This window comes from Harpia harpyja, chromosome 10, assembly GCF_026419915.1.
Source record: "Harpia harpyja isolate bHarHar1 chromosome 10, bHarHar1 primary haplotype, whole genome shotgun sequence".
NCBI lineage: Eukaryota > Metazoa > Chordata > Aves > Accipitriformes > Accipitridae > Harpia > Harpia harpyja.
Window position 1 is genome coordinate 15603617 of NC_068949.1, and position 14530 is coordinate 15618146.

Genomic DNA, 14530 nt, shown 5'->3' on the forward strand with positions numbered 1-14530 from the left:
CTCTGCTTGGGTCCTTGGGTCTCCAGTAAGGAGATAGCTGAGGTTCATTAATACTCAGTAAAAAGGGGACTCTTTCCTTTTCATCTTGTTGCCAATCAATGCAGAGAGATGACTGTGCAGTGAGGTCAGCTTCAGATGGGGAAAAGACAAAGTCTTTTAGAAAAGCCTGATAGACAAAGAGATAATTAACAGAAACGAAAGAAAAGCTGTGACTAGTCAGCTTACATGTACGTAAAACACGCACAATCTATGCTTTTGCTGTGCTGCGCACTGAGCGCCATAACTCTTCTGCTCTCACATTTACTAGCCTGTCAAATGTACTCCTCTTCTTACATGTGAATTATGGTCCTGGTGACAGGCACCACTGTCACCGGTGCTTCTAGTGGTGCAGAACTGAAAAATAATCTCATTCATTCGCATACACAGTATGCACTAGTCTGTTGTGTGCATCTGATGGTATTTGTAGATGCCCAGATCAGTCTGTCCTGTAGATCTGTCTGATACTTGGAAATATAAGATGACTCAAAATATTTGCAAGAGGGCATTAGCAGACTGAACTGAACAAGGCATAGTTAATTTATACTGCTATTCCAAAATGGAAAGCCTAAAGGAAGATGATGGATTAAAGGTTAAGTAATTGGGGTCTCAACCTGATTCTGTATAAATCTAGTTGCATTGATATAGTTGTATTTACATAATTTAGAGAAATTCCTTGAAGTTCCCTGATGAGTGATACCTTTTCCCAATTGTAACTCCTCTGTTTTTTCCTTTCCCTTATATACCTCACCAAAATAAAATAACAATTAAAAACACCAAAAAACCCCTAATCCCGGACACTTGAATCTCTAAGCTTTTTACCATGGCTAATCCTGTTTTGCCAATGCCTTTCAAGTGGTTTGACTCCCCCCACCCAACAGTAGATGTTAGTGATTACTGTTAATGGACTATTTCTTTCTGGGGAGTGTAGTGAGGGAGAGGCCATCAGGTCTCATAATACTAGCATGTCAATCTTTGTGTAAGTGCAAAACAGATGTTTCTTCTCTTGTGCAACTTACCGGTAATTCTCAATGTGGGCAAGCAGGGACATATTTTTAGACATGACCATACTCTGTTTCTTTAATTTTGGTGGTATGAGCTTCTTTAAAATGAGTACAGCTCTAAAAGAAATTAATGTCAGATGATGTTGCTTTTTATTATGTCATTTTACCATGGTAAACATCTGTCTCAGAAGTTCAGTCATAGATGCCAATAAGGAAGACACGTTGCTTAAAATACCAGGCCTGAACAGAACACAGTGTGAATATGCTGCATTGCTTCTGGTACCCAAGGTAACTTGGCTGTTTAGGCAGAAATTTAGTTATTTCCATGTGTGCTGTCTTGTGTCCCAGGCAGGTGTCAGCAGTATTTATGGCTAAGTGACAGCTGCCCCTTAGGTTGTAATTAAAGTTCTATCATTTTAACTATTAACTGCTCTTGCCTTTTCAAATTTATAACCATGGTATTTGTAGTAAGATTAAATAGAGTTAAGAACCTACATATAGTGGCCTTCTACTCAATAAGTCTCATAAGTTAATTAAAATCACACTATTGTCCTTGTATAAAACATACATGTGTTTGTCTTGGAGTTTTGTGCTATTGCGGAAATTCTATGTTTGTCTTATGAAGCTGATTATTGTACCGGTTACCAAGTGCTGATGCACAGCAGAGCCAAAATGATGCAAATGAAGGAGCAAATTCTGGGCAAAGACCTTGCAACCCCCTAACACTGCATGTCTTCTCAAAAAGTGCTAGTGCTTGCCATGGAGGGTCCTGACCGGTACCTGAAATTAACAGTCATCATCCAAAAATTTTGGTATGGATCAAATCACCTAACTCTTCCAGATTCCACACTTGCATAGTAATGCCCTCACCTCTGAAACTGGCTCTGATTTTATCACTTATTTTGCAGTCAGATGCTGGTTTTGAAAGCATAAAATGAAATACATGAAATTTTTTTTTTTATTTATTTTACAATCAGCAAAGTGAAGAAGGGTAAAACAGCCTGCAGTCATTATTGCAGGTCTTGTTGATTTGTGAGTTGACTATCACAGTTGTATAAAGCAAAAATAAACTGTGAAAAACTTAGAGAAATAAGTCTCTGACATTCCTTGTATTTTTCTAGTAAATAGTATTAAATTTTAAATGAAATTTCTCTTTGTCTTTTCCCAAATTCTGCAACTAACTTGTATTGTTTAATATGTTAGATGATTCATACTGCATCACAATATGTTTAGTTACTGTAGTAACAGAGTGCTTAGGAAAGAGCATAGTCAGTGTCATGTAACTTGCTAAGTTATGGTGCAGATTTTTGCTTGAGACAGTACTCAAAAAAAAACCTTTCCTGGGATAAAGGATCCAGCAGCTGTGTTATTTTTATGGCATTTCGTAGTTTCTTTATTTGCTTGTTGGAGGAAATGCAAGCATGGCTGGATTTCTTTTCTTATTAACACATTGTCTTATGTTGATATCCCATGTTACTATCCTCGTTATGAAACCTATGATTTGTTTTGTGGGTGTCTTGTTTATCGTATCAGTCTTTTGAAGCCTGCCAATGCAGGGAAGAAAGCAATCACTAGCAAATACATAATGCAGGAGCTAAATGCAATCATACTGAAATATCATGTGGTATTATTATATTACATGAAAGCTTGTTCTGTATATTGGCATGATTGTAAGGAATTATTCCACTTGGTATCCACTTGTGTTTGTTGTCAAAATTGTAATTAAAAGTACACGCATGGAATACAAAAATACCGAAGAATTTTGGAATCATAGTTAATTTACCAGCGAATGTCTTTCAGTTGATAACATACGTGATATTTAATATTCTGAGACTAAATTTACTAGTGCATTAAATAGGTCACAACTTTAATCATAAGTCATAGCAAAACACACATTTGTTGCTTTAAAGTAGTTCAGTGGAATTAGTGAAAGCAGCCTAGATCCCCTCATAAGCTATCTGAAGCTAAGCCAAAAATAGTGGATGTTAATTCCATTTCTATCCTAATCCTCTCTCTGCTTGTCTAACTATTTTCTATATATTCATAGCAAGGTATCTGCCTCAAAGTTCATGCTTTCTTATTTGTGGCTTCAGGTGCAGGTTTCCTTTGAATTTCCAAATGAAAATCTCTCAGGTCAACTCAGAATCTACAATAGTTATTTTTGAATAAAATTACTTTCCTATAAATTATGTATTTACCTTTTAAAAAGCAAAGTTAAGCAAAGCAGTCTTCTCTGCCCAACACATACAAAAAAAGTTGTTTCAGGTCCCTAAGTACCCACAAAGTCAGCTGTGTTTATATCCATGTTTCATGTGGGTAATCCATTCCTGATTAGCTGATTCACAAAATACAATGGCATTGCATGACAGTGAAATTAGAGAGGTTCCATGTTTTGGATTGGGGATTTTTTTGGTCGTTTTTTTTAAAAAGTTTGTCACACCATTCTCAGTACCTGCCCCCAGCCCCTCCCTGGTGTATGTGTTGGTATAACCATCCAGACATTTCTGCGTCCTGCCCCTTCTCAGAAGTCGGCAGCTGGATGCAGTCTGTACGAGCTCATGTGGAAGGCACAGCACCTCTGGGGTGTGTACATGCAGTGTTGTGTCTCTTCTGTAGGGACGTATATGTACATGTAAGAATTTTTGTGTACCTTGGGGAATCGGCACCAGCCTTGCACGTGTGAAATGTAGAGTTTGGGAAGGTGGGTGTGGGTTTACATGCCATTTCCAAAGTCTTAGGAAGAAGGGCACCACGTGTGCAGGATTGCTCTGGGTTTATGCCCCTAGTAAGTTTGTGTTTCCGCGGAGGGGAGTGGTCTTCTGTTTCCTCCCTGTGTTGACGTTAGTGATCAGTGTGGCTGGATTGACGATTTGATGAAGTGAGACCTAAGCCAGCTTAAAAAAAAAAAAAAAAAGAAAAAGAAAAATCAGGGTCGGCAAGCTGACGTAGTTTGTGGCACACCTGCATGCTCACCTACACTACTGTGAAATGCTGTGGCGACGTTTGGCTGCAGCAGAGGTGAGGAAAGGCTGCATCTACCAGACATTGATCAGCTGTCACCCTCCGTGCAGAGCTCCACGTGCGCAAGTCTGGCTCAGGGGCCTGCCTCTGCCAGGTGGGCAAAATGTGCCGGTTGTGTAAGAGCTCACAGGTCTTCCCAGAGTGGGGAAGCGATAGGTGGCCTATAAATGGGGAAGTGTTCAGGCTGTCTGGGAAAAAGTAACTTTGGATTTCAACATTATAGGAAAGTGCATTATTCTAAAGAAAGCTGATGCATCTTGTTTGAATGGGGCTTTGTTTTCCTTTTTACTGTTTTTTTTTCCCCATCCTTAACTATGTCCTAAAGTATCAGGTGAGATGCCGTTTTACTTCACTGGTAATTGTTCCCATTGTTTTTAAGGTCCGAAAGTCATAGGATAATTGTTACAATTGTGTTAGCATTTGAACACTGGTCTATCTGAGCAAAGGTGTTCAAATGCTGTTGATAGTTGCTGGTTATAATGTTATACATGTATTTGTACATGTGTAATATACATAGCACTGGCCCGTGTTTGGTCTTGATTTCAGCTTGCAGTTGGAGTCTATGTGGGTAGGGCAAAAATAAACCTCTTCAGAGTTCTCTTCGAAGGTTGCATTGCAAACATCACACTGGATGTTGTTTTCAGTGATGTCAATATATTTGGACTGTTTCACTCATCTGAATGTGTTTCTTCATATTCAGGTGATGAATCAATCTCAGATTGCATCACTTCTTCCAGTTACAGAGGTTTCTGCAGCAATGCTACACAAAGAAAGCAAATAGAGGTCTTGGTATCTGTGTATATATACATATTTGAACCTCGTAAACTTTGTGAGACAGCTCTTCAAAGTTTGCACTGCCTTATATCATTTGTAACAGGATATGTTTGAAGCTTCCTTTCACCTGAGACTCAATATTTGTGGCTGAGGATTTCCATTAGTAAATGTTGTTTCATCCCAACAACAGAGAGCCTTTGCAGGTGTTATCTTTTGAAGAGATTAAATGTAAGATCTTCACCTTGCAGACAGCTATGCTCTGGTGTTTAATCCTATTGACTCCTTTGAATTCTATGTGGCAGACTATACCCATATGTGTAAGTGGCTGCAGGATAGATAACATGCTGGAGGAGATGAGTGGAGTGTTTTAAAACCGTCACTTTCCCAGTTCTTGCTTGTCTTCTAAGCGTTGAGTGAGATTTTGTGAGGACTTTTGAAAAACATGCAGAAATACATTGATGGCCAGCCTGGCAAGAAGTGGTTGCTTTTGACTGCAGCTGCATTCAGCAGTGCCTGTAACACAGGAATCTGAGATTCCATTCCTGGAAGAAAAGGTGCTTTTGTGTTGTCCTTAGATGCCACCAGCCTGTGGAGTCCCACACGCCAGAGGGGCTACGTGGCATACAGAGCAGGCTTGGTGCGGGTTGAGTCTGTAATGAGTTTAACTGCTAACTGAACAAGCACGTATGAAGGAGAGGAAACTGCCTTTTTCTTCTGCATACAGTCCAAATTTGAGCGAACCCTAAGGCTAGAGGATATTGCTACCCATCAAAAGTCTCTACTACACAGCCCACAATGAGAAGCTTCTCAAAGAAGTGATTGCAGATATTGTTATTTTTTAATGTTGTCTTGCTCAATTTAATTTCATTATGGAAAACAGACAATGCAAGTGGATGTCAGGTGATGGGAAAATTGCGACCTGAACTATTAGCTTGCTAAAGTTAACAACGAAAATGGAATTACAAGCGTAATCACTGATAGCTGTCTGGATCAGCAGCAGAGCTCTTGGTTTGTGGATGGAGCAAAAGGCATGCTCTTTATTAGTTACGTTGGTAGATGACCCCTTCAGCCTGTAAATACCATATTAAAATGATCATATATTGAAAGCTTCTCACTGAGAGGTTTGAATGTGAGCCCTTGCAGCCAGTGGTCTCTTGGTGTTATGAGTGAACTTTCCTGTTACATTTACAGAGTGCTTTTGTCCACCACGTGTACGTACCTTTCTTGTTGCACACATTCATTTTTATTTCAGTGATACAGTTCACAAGAAATTGTGAAGGTTTCTGTAGGAGTCCTGCTAGAGAGACAGAGTACGTAGAGTGCATCTGAGGGAAAGTTCTCTAGAATGAGAATTTGTGGCTTCCACTACACTTCTGCACAACAAAATATCCAGTAGTACTTGACCTGGAAGCAATGAATAAATGCTCTAGATTTTTCTGTTCAACAGCATCGGTTCTCTAAGGAAAGAGATATATTTATATATATGTGTGTAGATAGATATAGATATATGAGCATATTAAAATAACTTAGTTATACAGATGTTGCAAGACCTATGTGACACCAAGGGAATGTGCGTAGTCAGTCAGTGGAAGATCTGATTGAACCAACAAAAATGGATCACTAAATCTGGTTAGATTCAAAATCTTCAATTACAACCTCTCTTAGATGTGGAAGTGCTAAGATAAATGTTAACGACATATAGGATACTATAACAACCAGTAGAAACACGTGTTTTCTAACACTAGAAGTGACTGAATGCACTAAAAAAAAGGACAGAAGAACCACAATACTTTGGTTAAAGATTTTATTGTTTTGTTTTTATCCCGCTTCTGGTGCAGTGACTATGTACCTTCCACAGCCAGTCTGAACTTGTGGGTTCCCAAAAGTGATCGGCACAAGAAGCCGAAACCATGCACTGAAGCATATACCCTTAACAGACTCTGTGCTGAGATGCAGACTTCCCATACAGCTCAGTGGTTCCTAGAGGAGTTTCACCTCCAGCCTCTCACTGGATCCCTCCTTGCTGCCACCTCCTATCATGCCGGTGGTAAGCACAAGCTAGAAAGCCCACTGACCCTGCAGTGGGCCAGCTGGGGACCTTTGTCCCATGCTGCCCAGCTTTATTTGTTCTGGGAACGCTGGCACCGACTCCACAAAGGCCTGGCAGAGCTCATTTCCTTGGGTTTCATGTCGTGTCTCCTCTGCCACAGGTGGTCAAAACAGTTTTGTCCACACCTACTGCACACTTGCGTGGACTCTAGGAAAACAGTTGAATAAAATAGTGATCATCTTGTGGAATGAAATCCAAAGAAGCTTGTCAGGAAGGGTACGGGAAAAAGGGAGAACTTGTTCAGTTGTTGAGGCTTTGTTAATATTTGAAAGCTCTAGCAGTGGTTGGATAGCTTCTGAAATGACAATGTCAAGAGACTAAAAACTGAACAGTTTTTTGTTTTAACAATACAGTTAACATTGTTGGCTTAATGAACACCATGGCGAAAAGCTATCTTGTTTAAAAATGCTTCTGTCTTTGCCTAAGTTATATGACATCTCAGGATGTCCCAAAAATGGCTCCAGTAAATTTAGGGGAGATGATACTTGGCAATGTTGAGATTGCTGCTGTTAAAAGGTAGAAACCAAGAAGAATTTTTTTCCCTTAGTGTCTTATGAAATGAAAAAAACCCCAGAATTTCCAATAAATCATGAATCTTCCAAAGGGAAGAACCCTTTGTGGAAACTGAAAATGGAAACTGGCCAGTCTGAGTACACAGAGACTACAGTATAGTGCTTTTCTAAAAGTATTTGTGAACTGTGAAAAGCAAGAAGGCCAGGCAGAAGGCCAGTAGAGATTATAGTTTCCAGTGCCTATATTTCCTTCTTAAATTGCTTCTTTTTCTTCTCCACCATTTCTTGCAGATCTCTCTTTTTTGCCATGTCAGCTGACAGCCACCAGCTCCACACTCATTCCTACCAGGACTCACTAAGTTCTACTTGTCACAGTCTCTTGAATGTCAACAGTCACGCCCTGTCGAAGAGCTCCTCAAGTCTGGCCTGTGCTGGGCAATCGAGTTTAGAGGAAAGGCAAAGCAACAAAGAGGAGCTGAAGAAAAGCCATAGTAGCACCATCTGCCCTACCCTGGGAAACGAGAGCGATGCAAGGAGCGTGCCAAGTCCTGGCTGGTCCTTCTTGCAGCCTGGGATGATGGGACTCGGATCAGTGGTGCAAACCATAAGTGACCAGTCAGACAATGACAATTCACAGAGCAGAACTAAGGCTACAAACCATTTTCTTATCGCTGAACCGTCCCCAGCACCCTGCGAAGTGGAGGACACCAGGATGTGTGTAAAGAGCAGCACAGTTGAGAATATTTCTTCAGCCTCCATTGTCCACCAGCAAAGCCTGTGTAAAATGGAAGAACCAGAAACTGCCCTTCAGAGAAGCCACTCAGACCTAACATGCAGTTGCAAACAGCAGACTTATGTCACTCACATAGAAACCAGTGCTACTCATTCCAGCCTAAGCTCTTCTAGCTGCAGGCATGGTCCACCAGTGGCTAGGATGTCTTTCCAAACAGAGAGGTATGGACCAGAAACAAATGAAAATACATCTTACTATCAAAATCTTGTGACTCATCTTCCAGTTCTACCTAGAGACCAAAAAGTACCCACAAATAGCTTTGACAGCAGTGGTATTCCACGTAACTCTACTGTTTACACAGATCCTGGAACATTTCACACTGCTGTTCTAGGACCCCACATGCCTGGAAATGGTTTCTCAAACAGGACAATGTTCAGTCAGGCCACTGGGATTATTCATGGTGGTCTGACTTATGGTAACATTCCAAACTCTGCATACTCCCCCATGGTGATGACAGTTCATAACAATTCTGCAGGGCCCTGTAATGTAAGGCAGGACCCTTGTATGAAGGTAGATGCCACCATCCCTGCCTATTGCCATTCTTTGCCCATACCATCTATACAACTTGTTCCACGGTTGGTATGCTCGGTTAGTGAGTCGGGAAAAGAGCAGGCAGCACCTGGCTATTTTCATTCCTTTTCTACTTCAGACATTCTGACATATCCTAAGCTGGTGTCTTCAGTAAGTGAATCAGGCCTGGATGCCAAGAGAGTCCTGAAGTGCTGTAGCATTCCTGGAGAACAACTGCAACATGCTCAACACTGTGCTCAGCAGGAGAGTGCTCCTCCAGAAACAAAGGCTGCCTCTGTTGCCTTCAGTAGCCAGGAAGGTGCAGGCGTGGTGATGACAACTAAGGATATGTGGACTATGACCTCTATGAATGATTTAACCAAAGGACTGAAACCAGCTCTTGAGCGTAGAGATGCCGAGGTACAAACTCTTCCAACCATGGAATACAAATCTGTGGCGACAAGCCCAGCAGCTGCAGCAGAAGGCCACTCGCATGTGTTCCCAGAGGTGAACCTGGAGCAAGACTTGGAGGCCCCCAAATCTCCAGTACGTGAAGTGAGATGGGATGATGAAGGAATGACATGGGAAGTGTATGGGGCATCTGTGGATCCAGAAGTCCTTGGGTTAGCCATTCAAAAACATCTTGAGATTCAAATAGAACAATTCCAGACAGACCCTACTGAGCTGGCTGAAAAAAGTAATAAGGAGCCATCTTCTGATAAAATGAGGAAAAAAAGGCCATTCAGAACAATGATGCATTCCCTGAGATATCCGAGCTGTTGTGCTCGTTCCAGTACTGCAGTGGAGTGAGCACAGCTGTAGGACGTAGGACAGCTGTGCTGCTTTTAAATTGTAAATAAATGCTGACTCTTTAAGTGTTAACACAGTACGTGTGGACAATCTGCGTCAGGATAAGTAGGAAAAGTTCAGTGACCATCAAATACACATCAAAGCAAGGAAAAACCTGTAGCTGGGCCATCTAACAGAGGACATAAGGTTGTACCTACATTACACCATATGAGTGCTCTTGACTCTGTTTAATGTAGCACTGTTTTATTCTTCCATGTTAGTTTTAAATCATATTGTAAGCAATGAAACCTTTTCTAAATGATGCATCTTTTTAAAATAATGATCATTTTTTTCTGTATTTTAATAATTTAGGATTAGAAAACAAAGTTAGAAAATGATGCTTTAATCAAAGTTCTTAGCTTTCAATCCTACTCCCTTAAATTGTTAATTTATAATAACGCTGACTGCAAGCCCACTTAAACTGTAGACAAAATGACAAACTAGTGTAATGCTGTATGACGAAGAATTGTAACTTTTGCTACATAACTCTGTGAAGTAATTCTGGTATTTCTAGTCTGAACTCTTCCCTTTGCAAGCTGATGTACAGTTGGAGGATGCTCCTGCAACTTTCACATTAGTTTGTAGTTATGATGGATTACGCTCTAAATATCCAGAACTGATGTTTACCAAGTGATTGACACAAATATACAATATTACCAAAGATGACTTATGTAATGTGAATTGCTTATTGAATGCTTGTCTTAGAGACATGAAACAAAAGCTGTTCAGATTAGTCTGTCACACTATCATACCCTACAAATCATAAGCAGTTTTGTTTTGCTTATATTAAAAGTAATTTCCAGTGAGTTCTTTTTATGTGCATCTATCCTGAACAGTGGTTATTTTGTCGTTGTGTAAACCACAGGCAACAGTTTGCATGTAGCCTTTGCTTGTCTTGTGTTCCCTGTCTGGTCTGACATCAAGTGTCTGCTGAAAGTGAGACTTCATGTCTTCACCAAAGTACAGCTCTAAGGTTATTTGTTCCAAGTGCCTTGGTCATATGGGCAGCTTAAAGATGTTTTTTCTCCAAAAAACAACTTCGCAAACAATTTCCAAGTGAGAAACCTTTTCTGATACTGTAATGCAGCCATAGTGCAGGGCCTGTTTAAAGCGAAAGGTTTGTCAAGGAAGCTGAGACTATTATTTCCAGCGTCATATGTGGCCTTTGGTCAATGTCTAAGATTCTTCAGGAAACTAGGAACGTGCAGTATTTTTTGATGGAGAGAGAGGAGGAACGTTCATTTCTGTCTCAAAGGAAAACTTGCAATGTCAGAGAACTTACTGCTGTGGAATTACCCATTCTTTCTTTAAAAGTGTGTGGTTGTGCTTTTGTTGGTTTGGTTTGGTTTTAGTTCCAGTAAGTTAGCAGGCTGTCTACATAATGTTCACCTGACATTTGTATATGAACAGGAGCCTCTGGTGCTTAGGACAGCTTTAAAATTTCATCTACAAAATTCTTCAATATAGGACCTGCTAGCTGGAATGTGCTGTGATGCATTAATTTAATAACATAGAGTAATTCAAGATCAAATTTTCATTCCTGGACAAAGTGGAATTAAACAGAGCTGGCTCCTGTCAAACTTGCTTTGAGTTCAGGAGGTTTCATTCAGGCCCTGTGACTTTGGCCTCAATAATGTCTGAACTCAAAATGACTTTTATGCAAACCAAGTCTGAAACTACTGGAATATGATGCCTTACTCAGAATGCCTCTATAGCTATGAGCATCCAAGTTTTGATAATGATCCTAGATGTTAAAGTTCCTTTTATTACAGCTTTACTAGAAGTAAAGAAGTAATGAGTAACTAAAAATCACTTCTGCTCTTACTTAGTGTTTAGCTAAAGAGTTTCTATATGGGTTTATTTTGTGGTCTGGAGTATCATAAGTAGTACCAAATGTTGATTTCTTCCGTTCTTCAAATACTACGCTTTGAGAATTTTAAGCACTATAATGGCCTAAAACCTTGTGTTGTCTGTTAGCTTGTCCTCAGGTGTGCAGGAGAACCAAAGATTTGAACAGTCAAACTAAAGCTTTAAAATAGCAAGTGTACCTTGTTCCTGTGACCATCATAATCCATACTTTTAAGCTATTTGACATGGGGAATAATCTTGATTCTCCTTCCCATCCCCAGCATTCTAAGCACCCCCACAAAATAAAGCCCGCAAATCTAGGAAGATGATAAAATAGGACCAGTATCAAACTGGTCAGAAAGAGATAGAATCATAGAATCATAGTTTGCAGAAGGGACTGGAACAATATGGCAAAGACCCTTGAGTGCTTTGGCTGGTATATACTATAAAAGCTGAAACAACTCTTAGATTTCATACAACTCTGGTGTGAATTATCTATGGTTTATGCATTGGTATGGATTTGCTATTACAGTACTAAATGCTGATTATCATTCCTGGATGAGAAAAATAAATTACAAGCAAGGGGAAAGGACACCAATGATTTGCTAATCAAGAAAAACAGATGCTTGCTCATTACAGGCATTGTGAGTCTTTAGGATACTGATTGGAGTCACTGTTGGTAACAAAAATAGTGTTTGTGTTTGAGGATTTCCTATGCTTTTGGAAAGGATTAAAATACAAGGTCTATTAATGAAGATCTGGGAAACAAACAAACACTCATCTGAATATTGGCTACATGGATAAAATAAGCTGTTTCACTTGTATGATGGATGCCTCTTAAAAAAAAGGGAATTTGAATTCACTTTGCATTTGGGTTCAATTTAAATTTAAATGCAGTCAGGTTAGTATGTTAAGTATTCTTCATATTAATGCGCTGTTCAAGTGTTACTCTTGTAAATGTGAGAACTCATATCTCTGTTTTTTAATGTTTTCTAACTTAGGAAAATCCAAATCCATTACATTCTACTTTTAGATATAAATTAAGTAGAAGGAAAACTTACACTAGATTTTTAACTGAGTGGGCCAATGCTGAACACAGGTGCTTGTCAAGCTAGGGTGAGATCAGGGCGTATTATTTTCTTGAGCTCATTTGAAAACCAGTTTGCATTGCGTCATGTTGCCTCTGCTTCCCAGCCCGAATGCTCAAGTACCATTTACAGCTGATCCAGTTGGGGTTGCCTTTTGCACAAATCCTCAGCAAGGGCTGCACTGGCATGTTGGGAGCTTAACCCTTTTGCCTCAGTGCTCCTTCTTTCCCTTAAAATATGGGACCAGCCACCTGGTAATTGCAGTATTTTGGATATGTTATGTCATCCCTAGACACTAACTAATGTCTCTAGAAGGACTGAACTGTACATGATACTAGATGGCTATAGGATTGATAATGGGCTGAGCTGCTTACGTCAGTGGTTCAGCACAGTTTGAAGGGAATTGATACTAATATCAGTATGCTGATGAAATAGCTCTGAAAAAGAGTTATAATAATTCACTTCACTCTGAATTATTATCTTGCTCTAGTAACAAAGGAGATGTATCACCATATTTACTGTTACCTTTCCTGGACTAGAGGCCAAACCCTGTCAGACATTTGACACTGACTGACTTTATTATGATTATATATCAGTGTGTGTGTATATATATATCAATATATCATTATATTATCATTTGTAATTTGAGATAATCTTTGACTGCGGGGTTATATATTGAAATAGAGGATATTGTCTCAGTTTTAAATAAAAACCTTCCATATTTAAGTCAATTCTTTAAAAAAAAACAACTAAAAAGTTGCTTAGTCAATGTCATATCAGTTAGTTTTAAAATCATTGTATTTATTTGTTTAGTCTTCTCCTGAAAATGGCAATTTGTTCTGAGAAACAGCTTTCTAGCGTTGTGTTTGTGACAGGTTGCTTAATGGCTGGGGATCAGGTGGGAGGGCCACCTAACCAAATTCACTCCAGACCCAGTAACACAGGTGCCCCTGTAACAAACTTCCCAGCAATTCCCGCTGCCCCCAGGGCGATGCGGAGACGGCAGCAGGGATGGGGGTGTGCAGCCGAGGGGCTCTCTGAAGCTGGCAGCCCCCTGACAGGGGTGCTGCGGGCTCGCTCTCAGCCCTGGTTCAGTCTGCGGTGTCTGCAGACCACTTGCCTTTGGCCTTGTGCTGCTGGAAGAGACCTTTTAGTTGCTACAGCCTTGATCCTGAGCTAAGGATGGCCACGGATCTCACCCTTCATGCACGAGTTTTGCTGTAGGAAGCCCTGCTCTAGAGTAAGCATATCTTCCTGCCAGATGTAGCTTAAGAAATTGTGTGTTGTACAGCTGAGTCAAAAGGCCCCACGGAGCGGCACTGCTCTGTGCCCATGGTCCCCTGAGACAGGAGTGAGTGGGGAGGAAAATGCAATCGGCTGTTCTGTACCCAACTGCAACCAAAGATGTTTCAGGGAAAAAAAGCATCTCCACCGTACAGACAGGGGAATGCGTTTCTAACTGATCACTTCTCTGCTTATAGCCCAGTAAGAAATAATGGCAAGCTGGACTAATTGCATTATTGGATAGACATTTAGTCTTTTAAATCCAAAGCAGTAACGACCTGTCTGGAGACGTGCTGAGCTAAGAGGCCTTCTGGAAGAATGTTACTGCCTGTTAAAGATGGAATAAGAAAAACCGTGTAGCTTTGCTTAGGAAAAGTGATGTGTGGCAAGGTTGGGATAAAGCACAAGCCCGGAGCGGAGATGAGACCTAGGAACCCCAGCTCCAAACAGGGAGCGGGGCCAGGTACCCTCCAGACACTGCTATAGCCCTCTTTCTCAGGAGCTTTTCCAACTGTGAAATTGCAATGTTGATACTTCTTTACCATCTGTTCCTTTCAGACATGTTGAGGTGATTAATTTGTTGTCTTAAGCCCCTTGAAAATGAAAGCAGTCTATTAGTGCTAAGTAATACTGTTAATAGGCAAGAGAGAAAGAGGCAGCATGTGGGGTTATGAGTTGGAAGTAAATAATTCTAATCAACT

The 14530-nt window shown here is 40.4% G+C and overlaps 1 protein-coding gene across 7 annotated transcripts in view; it reads left to right on the forward strand.

Moving 5' to 3' along the window:
- Window positions 1–10429, forward strand: part of GPRIN2 (G protein regulated inducer of neurite outgrowth 2) — a 31038-nt gene extending 20609 nt beyond the window's left edge. For 5 of the 7 annotated variants that reach the window (XM_052798847.1, XM_052798848.1, XM_052798843.1 and 2 more), the window contains one exon: window positions 7749–10429. In XM_052798847.1, the coding sequence (XP_052654807.1) occupies window positions 7765–9570 (1806 nt within the window). In that variant the 5' untranslated portion in view covers window positions 7749–7764 and the 3' untranslated portion in view covers window positions 9571–10429. Of the gene's footprint in view, window positions 1–961; window positions 1329–6423; window positions 6883–7748 lie in introns of those variants that run through there. The other 2 variants (XM_052798841.1, XM_052798846.1) reach the window with 2 other exon arrangements.
- The last annotated feature ends 4101 nt before the right edge of the window (window positions 10430–14530 follow it).